Source organism: Enhydra lutris, unplaced genomic scaffold, assembly GCF_002288905.1.
Source record: "Enhydra lutris kenyoni isolate GAN:26980312 unplaced genomic scaffold, ASM228890v2 scaffoldscaffold56, whole genome shotgun sequence".
NCBI lineage: Eukaryota > Metazoa > Chordata > Mammalia > Carnivora > Mustelidae > Enhydra > Enhydra lutris.
In genome coordinates this window covers 7,182,309-7,191,253 of record NW_019154140.1, presented here as the reverse complement: position 1 = coordinate 7,191,253, position 8,945 = coordinate 7,182,309, and the positions used below count along the sequence as shown (strand labels likewise).

Sequence of the window (8,945 nt, the reverse complement as noted above, 5' to 3'; positions counted from 1 at the left end):
AAAAAAAAACCAAAAAACAAACAAACAAACAAAACGAAACACACCCTTGTACACATTAAGCAACAACTCTCCATTCTTCCTTTACAACTACCAATCTGCTTTCTGTGTCTGGATGTACTCATTCTGCTATAATATCAGAGTAAAATAATGAGTTAATTCTTCTAAACCATTGAAATTTACTGCTGAATTATCTACATCATAATTTCTGTTCTACACTCCAGGGTAGGCTTGTCAGAAGGTACATTTGGACTCTAAACCCCTAACCTGAGAAAAGTTTTGGTTAGGGACCAAATCTGACAACTTCCATCTTAGGCCTAAGTGTATAGAATCCCCTACTAAAACAAGCAGCTGCCAATGCTAGCAGTTTTAGACACATAACAGCTGAGTGCCAAAACCAGGGCTCTGATTGGTGATAACTTCCTATAGATGAAGAGAAGCAAACCACAACAAACATATATCATAATTCTGTTTTTAAAGTTCAGAATAGGCAAAACTAAGTTAGACAAAGAAAATGATTAACAAGTTCAGAGTAGCAGGCAGTTTTGGGGAGTAAAGAAGAGATGGCAAAATGAATAATTTCTTAAGCCGAGTAGTATGTATGTATTCATTTCATAATCATTCTTTAATTGGAATATATATGTTTGCTCAACTTTTGGAAATGACATATTTTCATAAAGATAAAGTGATAAAAATAATAGAATAGATTGCAAAGGTTTTAAGTAAAAAAGCAAAGAACATGATGAAACTAGGGTAAAACTGAAAAACTTAGAATGAACTATCACATTGCAAGCTTCCGTATCTGGCATATTTGCTGGCTTTTTTTGTTTGTTTGTTTGTTTTTTTGTTACCTGTCTTATAGGAAGAGACTTCAGACCTGTTTAGGAAATGGTGAAAATGGGAAATTAATATCGAGAATTTTCTTATAAATTCAACCTTTCAGCAAAAAGCACTCAGGTATATACTAGGACTGCTACCAGTTATTTATGTCTCTTGGGAAGGCCAATATGAAGGATATGCCAATATCCTTGAATTTCTGCAGGCCAGAAGAGCACAAAAATCCTTGAGAGAATGGTCAGAAGAGTTTCTCTAAGGCCTAAAGAAAATCCTTTAGGCCTTGAGGCAGTAAAGTAAGCAGTAGAGTAACACTGTAGGCATCAAGTTCAAGGGCATTGGCCCTCTAAAGAGGCAATTGTTGAGCCTCTAAGATTTGAAGGGATGTCTTCATGCAGTTATGATTTCATGTCTTTTACTTATTCTAAAGGGAATTTAACTGAGTCTGTTGGTATCTTTCTCTCAATCATTTTCTGTCTGTGACATCTGTGCACTGACAATAACCAGCTTTCATCCCAGGTACAGGACTTTTCACTGTCCTTCACCCTAGGAAGCTTGACATTAGAAGGTTTGCTGGTGCTTCACCTTAGGTAACAGAATACAAAGAAGGCCTTGAATACCCTGTTGTTTGCAGAGGGAGATAATGCATTTAGAGTTTTCTGGAGTATCAAATGAGAAGAGGCTGTTACTGTGAGTTATAAATGGCCAGATGAGGAGGAAGAGCCTTTATAATTGACAACTGGAACAAAATGAGTTTTCAAAAGAAGCTTGAGAAAAGTGCAAGCTAATTTTTTTTTGAAGAGTGGGAGAGAGAGAGAAAGAGAGAGCACACACATGATGGGGGGAGAGGAAAAGGGAAGCAGGGGGAGAGAGAGAATCTTAAGCAGTCTCTATACCAAGCTTGGAACTCAATGTGGGATTTTCACAACCCTGAGATCATGACCTGAGCCAAAATCAAGAGTTGGACTCTCAAATGACTGAGTCACCCAGGTACCCCAAAAATGCAAGCTAATATTACATGATGTAGTGAATAGTTTGTACTTGGTTTTGCCCCTTTTTACTTAAATACAGTGAATTAGATAATTGTAAAATATGGATTAAACAAATCAGGAGCAATGTGAGAATGAGATTATGTTTTATAGGTAAAAGTGAATTATGTGGGAGTGATGCAGTGCCTTAAAGCCAGTAAACCACTGGTTCCTAAGCAGTGACCAGTTGTTTCACAGCTGAAAGATGGTTTAGGATTCACTTGTGATGAGATCAAGACCAGATTATTTGTCTAGAGCTCATAGCCTGCACTCCATAAGAAAAAGAACAGGAGTAAGATTAGCTAATTGTAGAAAATACAATTCTGAGTGAAGACTATGTGAGAAATGAGATTTCTAGAGACCCAGAGCCTTCTTGCAGCCTCTCACACTGGAGATCTGGCCACCATCCCAAACATACAGAAAAGTTCTTGGAAATTTTGTGAGTCTGAGCTCTGCATCAATATGTTTATTGTTTCCCTGCAGAACTTTCAGCTTTCCATACCTGTCTTCTAAAGACATCCAGTTGGAATTCTTTAACTTTCTTGCCATTTACCCTTATCTATAACTTTTCTTTCTTATAGATCCAGGACCCTACCTTCTTCTCAAAAGTGTATTCCCAAAAGTCAATAAAAGTAATGATAGATTAGTGAAACTAGTGATTTTACAAAATGAAAGCCTAAGATTAATTAGCCTAAGGTTAATGTTCTGAAATGAGAAAAATGAACAAATATGAATAACAAAACTCTCTAGATTAAGGTGGTTATTTCATAATTTGTTTGCCTTGAAAAGGAATTGAACCATTCTTCCTATTATTACTTTCTGTCATTTTCTAATGGACTTCTAATTTATGTTGCAGCATCTGACATGGTAAGCATACCTTACTATTGTAAACTCACTGAATGTCCTATTGTATGCAGATATATTCCAGTTCTCCACCATTTTCTGTTTTCATTTCAGCACCTGATATGTTGCAAATACTTTTCCAAAGTTCTTGTCAGAGCTGCCTTCACTTCCTTGTTCTTCAGGCTATAGATGAGAGGATTCAGCATGGGAGTGACTACAGTATACTGCACAGGAAAGATCAGCTCAAGTGGGGAACCTGAATTTGGCATGAGATTGTGGAGCAAACCTGAACCATAGTAAAGTATCACTGCAGTGAGGTGGGAGGAGCAGGTGGAGAAGGCCTTGCTTCTGCCTGTGTAGAGCTAATGCTCAGGATGGTGGTGATAATACGGGCATAGGATAAGAAGACCAAAAGGAAGGTTCCTAGCCCATACAGAAGAGTGGAGCAGAGCAAGGCAATGAGGTTTCTGGAGATATCAGAACAAGACAGTGAGAGGAGAAAGGGCATTTCACAGCTGAAGTAGGGGATGATTTGGGCCTTGCAGAAGATCATCTTCATAGCTAGGAAGATGTTGATGAATGCATCCAGAAAGCCCAGTCCCCAAGAGCCCCACACAAGCTGCATATACAGTTGTTTACTCATGATCTGTCCATAGAGCAGAGGGTGGCAGATGGCAGCATAGCAGTCATAGGCCATTACAGAAAGCAGACAGGCTTCAGTTCCTGCAGCAACAAACACAAAGAAGACTTGAGTGAGGCAGCCCTCTACTGATATTGTTTTCTTCTGAGACAGAAGGTTCTCCAGCATCTTGGGTACAGTGACCGAAGAGAAGCAGATATCAACAAAAGAAAGGTGACTCAGGAAGAAGTACATGGGGGTGTGGAGGTGGAAATCAGCCCTTATCACCAGCAGCAGCATCAGGTTCCCCATGATAGTCAGCAAGTAAATCCCCAGGAAGAGCACAAAGAGTGCAGCCTGGATGTGGGGGTTGGCAGAGAGCCTGAGGAGAATAAACTCTGTGATTGTGCTGTAGTTCCCCAAGTCCATTTACAAAGGCCTTCTCCTAGAAGTAATATAAAAAAGCATAGGAGCCAAAGGTCTTTTATTCCCCCAAGGAACTTTCTGATTGCATTGGTTCTCTTTTCATATCACTGTTATCCAGTAAACAATTTTGCTTTCTATTATTACCTGGGTTTTGTGTCAACCACTTAAAAAAAATATGATTAAAATATGGCCCCTCTTCTTAATATTGTCTGTTGAAGAATATAGATATGAAGAGAGAATGTATACTGTAACTAATGCAATGGCAGCATAAACTGTGATTTAATGAGGGTCAATAATGATAGTAAATTGAGCGAATTTGACAAAACTTTTTAAGAAAGTGTATGATTGCTCTTGGAAATGTGTTTCTGACACATATTTAGTTTGAATAAAAAAGCACCCAAAGGCTCAGTACTAGAAAGAGTGCAGCCCATAGGCTGTTAAAACATATGTAGTTTTGAAAAGCTGATGCCTAGGGAATAAGTGGGCATCAGAGAACAGTGGCTAACCATGTGGGTTTCTATATTAAACTAGGTTCAAATCCTCAAATCCTAATAAGCTATCACTTCACACAAGATACATAAAGCTCTTTACCTCAATATCCTTGCACATTAAAGGCAGATAGTAACAGTACCACAGAGGGTTTTTAGGATTAAATATGAAATTATATGTAAAGCTCTTCAAAAGCACCTACTTCTAACTTAATAATGCCTCTACCATCTCTCCTCCTCCTCCTTCCTATTATTTGAGATTTTTAAGTCTAGGCAAATGTCATATATTCTCACATCAGTAAAGCACTTTCGAAAACCAAAGCTGTTACTGCTGATGTTGCTGTCACTGATATTACTTCACATGCCTTTATCAAGAGATGTGTAAGAAGTCGTTTGAAACCATTACCAGTAACTTTCCTCCTCTGCTCATCACCTCTGCTGGTAGGCATGTTAGAAATTTAGAATTATTTTGGTGTTGAGTCTATCTTCACTTTGCAGTTAGAGAGGTGGGTATGTGATTGCCACTAATAGGCATAGCTGCAGGACTGCAGAAATGATGATAAGGGGGAGAGAAAGTGGTTGGGACTCAGTGTAGACCCTCAGGCCCACCTGAAGAGCATTACTAGGATGGATGTGTATCCCAGAACAGGCTGAAAACTCTAGAAAAGTTAGAAAGAGGGAGCACTTGAGTGGCTCAGTCAGTTAAATGTCTGCCTTCAGCTCAGGTCATGATCCCTGAGTCCTGGGATCAAGCCCTACATAGGGCTCCCTGCCCAGTGGGGAGTCTGCTTCTCCCTCCGTCCCTCACCTTGTATGCTCTCTCTTACTCGTTCTCTCTAAAATAAATAAATGAAATCTTTAAAAAGGAAAAAAGAAAAGTAAGCAAGAGGAAAGCTTGAAAGGGTTTAATGCCAGGGAATACTTGAATGGGTATCCTGGCTAGAGCAGCAGCGAGGAGAGAGGACTCTGTCCAGTACTAAGCATTCTGGATCTCTCTCCCAGGCAGTATAGGAAAAAAACTTGGGGCATTTATCCTGTAGGACTAGTTTCTGTTGGAAACACCCATTGCTGTTATTCCCTGCCACAGGAGGAAGACTCCTCTCACCAACTTTTCTCTGCTCATACTCAGGGGCCTGTTTAAAACAGGAGTAGAATATCCAATCCTTTATATTCCTCTGTCATAGAGATAGTTAGAGTAACTTTATGACTTTCATCCTGAAACACAGTCCTAATCTTCATACTCCAGATTTCTCCTTCATGGCCAGATGTGCTCATGTCCCTCCCTCTATTTCTCAGAGTCTCTATGTCTAGATTACAACAATGCTCTATTTGCTTGAACATTGAGTATTTACCAATGACTTCCAGCTTTGGCCTTATACCCTCTAGTCTGAACTTGGGTCATCCATAGGACTTATTAGGGTAGCCAGCCAGTTCCTTATCCTGACCATTCCCAGTAAGTCCTGAGCTCAGCCAAGGGAAAGGTCTTATTCCTTACTTGTTAACTCCTTAGTCATAAATCCAGCCTCAAAATCCTTCCCACACTCCAAATGCACATTACCTGTATATCCCATTCAATAAGCCAGTCTTCTCTGCAATTTGGCTGCAGGACTTTTATTTAGTCCCATTTAGTGAGAAGGAAGATGACCTGGAGAATGTAGCTTCTACATCTGGTGCCATGATAAAATTTATAAAATCCTTTTGATGATGAAACACTTTACTGAATTATACAGTAATAAATTGATATTGTGAAATTGATATTGTGCTTTTTTTTCAGAGTCTCACATAATCTTAGTTTTTCTTTTTTCTAACTTTATGTCTCAGTTAAACAAAACATTATTCAGGTTTAACGAGTTCACAGAACAGCTGTATTTAGGCAACTGGTTGGCTTGATTCCTTGCCCTTGGCAGGCCAGGGCATGGTGAGGGCAACAGCTTTTATATTCTATGGTCTTAACCTGAAGTTACACTTAGTAGTAAAAAAGTTTTTTCAACACTGATTTTTATAAGGATGAGTGGGGATCTCTTAGGTATGGTCTTTGGAACATCTGAGTGATGCAATGACCCTTAATCATTAATTCTAAACTCTTCTGAGTCTAGGGGGAGTTGAAAGTAGACTGGCCAAAGGGGCATTTGCCTGGCTTCCCAAGCAGGAAAAGAGTAGTTTTCAAATGATACTCTAAGGGCTATGTCTTCCCTTTGGGATTTCTCAGGCAAAATCAAGTCTGGTCAAATTTGATGTGTAAAAGTGATTTATTATCAAAAAAGTAAAAGGCTAAAAAGGTTAACAAGCACAATTCTTTGCCTAAACTGTCTATTCAAATCCCTTTGCTTTCTGTATGTATTTAGAGTCTGATACTGCACCCTGTTATACTTTAATATTCCCATTTGTGTAAAAGTTTATTATAGTCTTAATTACAGATAAACATATTATAGTCTTAAGTACAAATAGTCTTAAGCACAAATAGACTGTTACACAAGTCAAAATTTTCATTTATTTATTTACAGTGAACTATTAGGTTTTCAGTCAAACTAGTCTGTTCTGGCATCATATTTTCCCCCACTGTTACTTATCAAATAAATAAGCAAGAAAACACAATTCAAGGATGTTTAGAATAATCAAGAAGACTTTTTTTAAAAGAATGTTTGCTTTCTTTGTTAATCTATATGTATTTTAAAGTATTTTTAGTTATTGTTATGATCATAACATTTATTCACACACATATGCAAGAAATTATACATATATGAATGAGCATATGTAAGGGTTCCATAGAAAGATTATAGAAAGAAACAACAGGATTTGGGAAGTTTTTTGTGTCTGTCCACTGGCCCAATATATGAACTCACTTCTTCAGCATCCTCAGTTCCTTTTGCCTATATCCAAGGACCACCCAGTTGAAGTTTGTTACTCTCCTTCCACTTAGCTGAAGTCTATTACTATTTTTACTCAACCACCCAGAATCTTCACTTAAGAGTAAAGTATGGCTTTCATTGCCTTTTCCTAAACTAAATTACTAATAATAACTGAACATATACATATTTTACTAATAAGAAGATCAAAGTAAATATTTGGGGAGTACATGAGAATGATGAATCAACACTTTAATGACCACATTTTCTGAACTGAGACACTTATTTAACCCATGTTTCCTTCTATTTAGACTAAAGTAACAACTTTCTAATACCTCTATGTTCTTTCTTTTGCACTGCTTGCTTATCTCATAACATCTGACATAATATAGACCTAGAAAGTTTTTATTAAAGTCAACTTACACAATGTGTGGCTAGTGTCATATTATCCTAATTTCCTATTATCCTCTAGCATCTCTTTTTTCACCTGGAGCATGGCAAATAAGTTCCCAGTGTCCTCACAGCTGCCTTCACCTCCTTGTTCTTGAGGCTGTAAATGAGAGGATTCAGCATGGGGGTGATCACACTATATTGCACAGAGAAGATCAGCTCTAGGGGGGATCCTGAGGTTGGCATGAGATAGCGGAGAAACCCTGAGCAATAAAAGAAGATCACTGCCATAAGGTGAGAGGAGCAGGTAGAGAAGGCCTTCTTTCTCCCTGAGGTGGAGCTGATGCACAGGATGGTAGAGACAATGCAGGCATAGGATAAGATGATTGGAAATAAGGTCCCAAACCCATGAAGTAGGGTGGAGCAGAACAGCACTATGAGGTTGATGGAGATATCAGAAAAAGACAGGGGAAAGAGGGAGGGTACCTCACAGCTGTAGTGGCTAATGATATGGCTCTCACAGAAGTCCATGTTGGTAGCTAGGAGGATGTTGATAAGTGCATTAAAAAAACCCAAGCCCCATGAGCCCAACACAAGTTGCACACAAAACTCTTTCCTCATCATCTGTCCATAGAGCAGAGGGTGGCAGATGGCGGCGTAGCGGTCATAGGCCATCACTGAGAGAAGAAAGCCCTCAGTCCCTGCAGTGATAAACACAAAGAAACTTTGAGCCAGGCAACCCCTTACTGAGATGGTTTTTATCTCTGATAGGAGGTCTCTCAGCATCCTGGGCACAGTAACTGAAGATAAACAAAGATCTAGGAAAGAGAGGTGACTGAGGAAAAAGTACATGGGTGTGTGGAGGTGAGAGTCAGCCCTGATCACCAGCAGCACCATCAGGTTCCCCAAGATGGTCAGGAGGTAAATGTACAGGAACAGCACAAAGAGCAGAGTCTGGACCTGGGGGTTTGTAGACAGCCCAAGAAGGAGGAATTCAGTGATGGTGCTGTGGTTCCCCAAGGCCATTTATGAAGGCTGTTTCCTAAAAATTACATGAAAAATCATGGCAGTGAAGTTTCTTCCATCCTCCAGTCAGATTTTACCTGGCATCGATACACTCTTATTATCACTATTAATCAGCAAATAAATATTTGACTTCTACACTAGGCCATAGTTTTATGTCACTCACTTTAAAGGTAATGGGGAAAAGGCATGGTCTCTTTTGTTAAAGATCCTACTTTAGTGAGATATGTATGTAAAGACAGGCAATTAGAAACCATGGTGATGGTGCAATGGCAGTTCTAAAGATCAATTTTGGAAGATTCAGTAATGAGTTAATACTGAGGTATGTGGACCAAGATTTTAATAAAATGAAACTTCCTCTAAAGAGAAGTGTAAATTGAGAGAAAAGTGTGCTCAAAGGTCAAGAATTAGGAAACTGAATAGTTCTTCATAGCCGAACCCTAGAGTATGA

The 8,945-nt window shown here is 38.9% G+C and overlaps 2 protein-coding genes across 2 annotated transcripts; both read right to left on the bottom strand.

Moving 5' to 3' along the window:
* Positions 1-2,812: 2,812 nt before the first annotated feature.
* On the bottom strand, positions 2,813-3,750 carry LOC111157978 (olfactory receptor 8S1-like). Its single transcript, XM_022519750.1, is given in 2 exon segments — positions 2,813-3,057; positions 3,060-3,750. Coding segments are annotated over 2 exon segments (936 nt in total).
* A 3,814-nt stretch (positions 3,751-7,564) lies between these two features.
* Positions 7,565-8,497, bottom strand: LOC111157743 (olfactory receptor 8S1-like). Its single transcript, XM_022519379.1, has one exon. It carries the CDS (start codon positions 8,495-8,497, stop codon positions 7,565-7,567), a length of 933 nt encoding a protein of 310 aa, XP_022375087.1.
* Between the last annotated feature and the right edge of the window lie 448 nt (positions 8,498-8,945).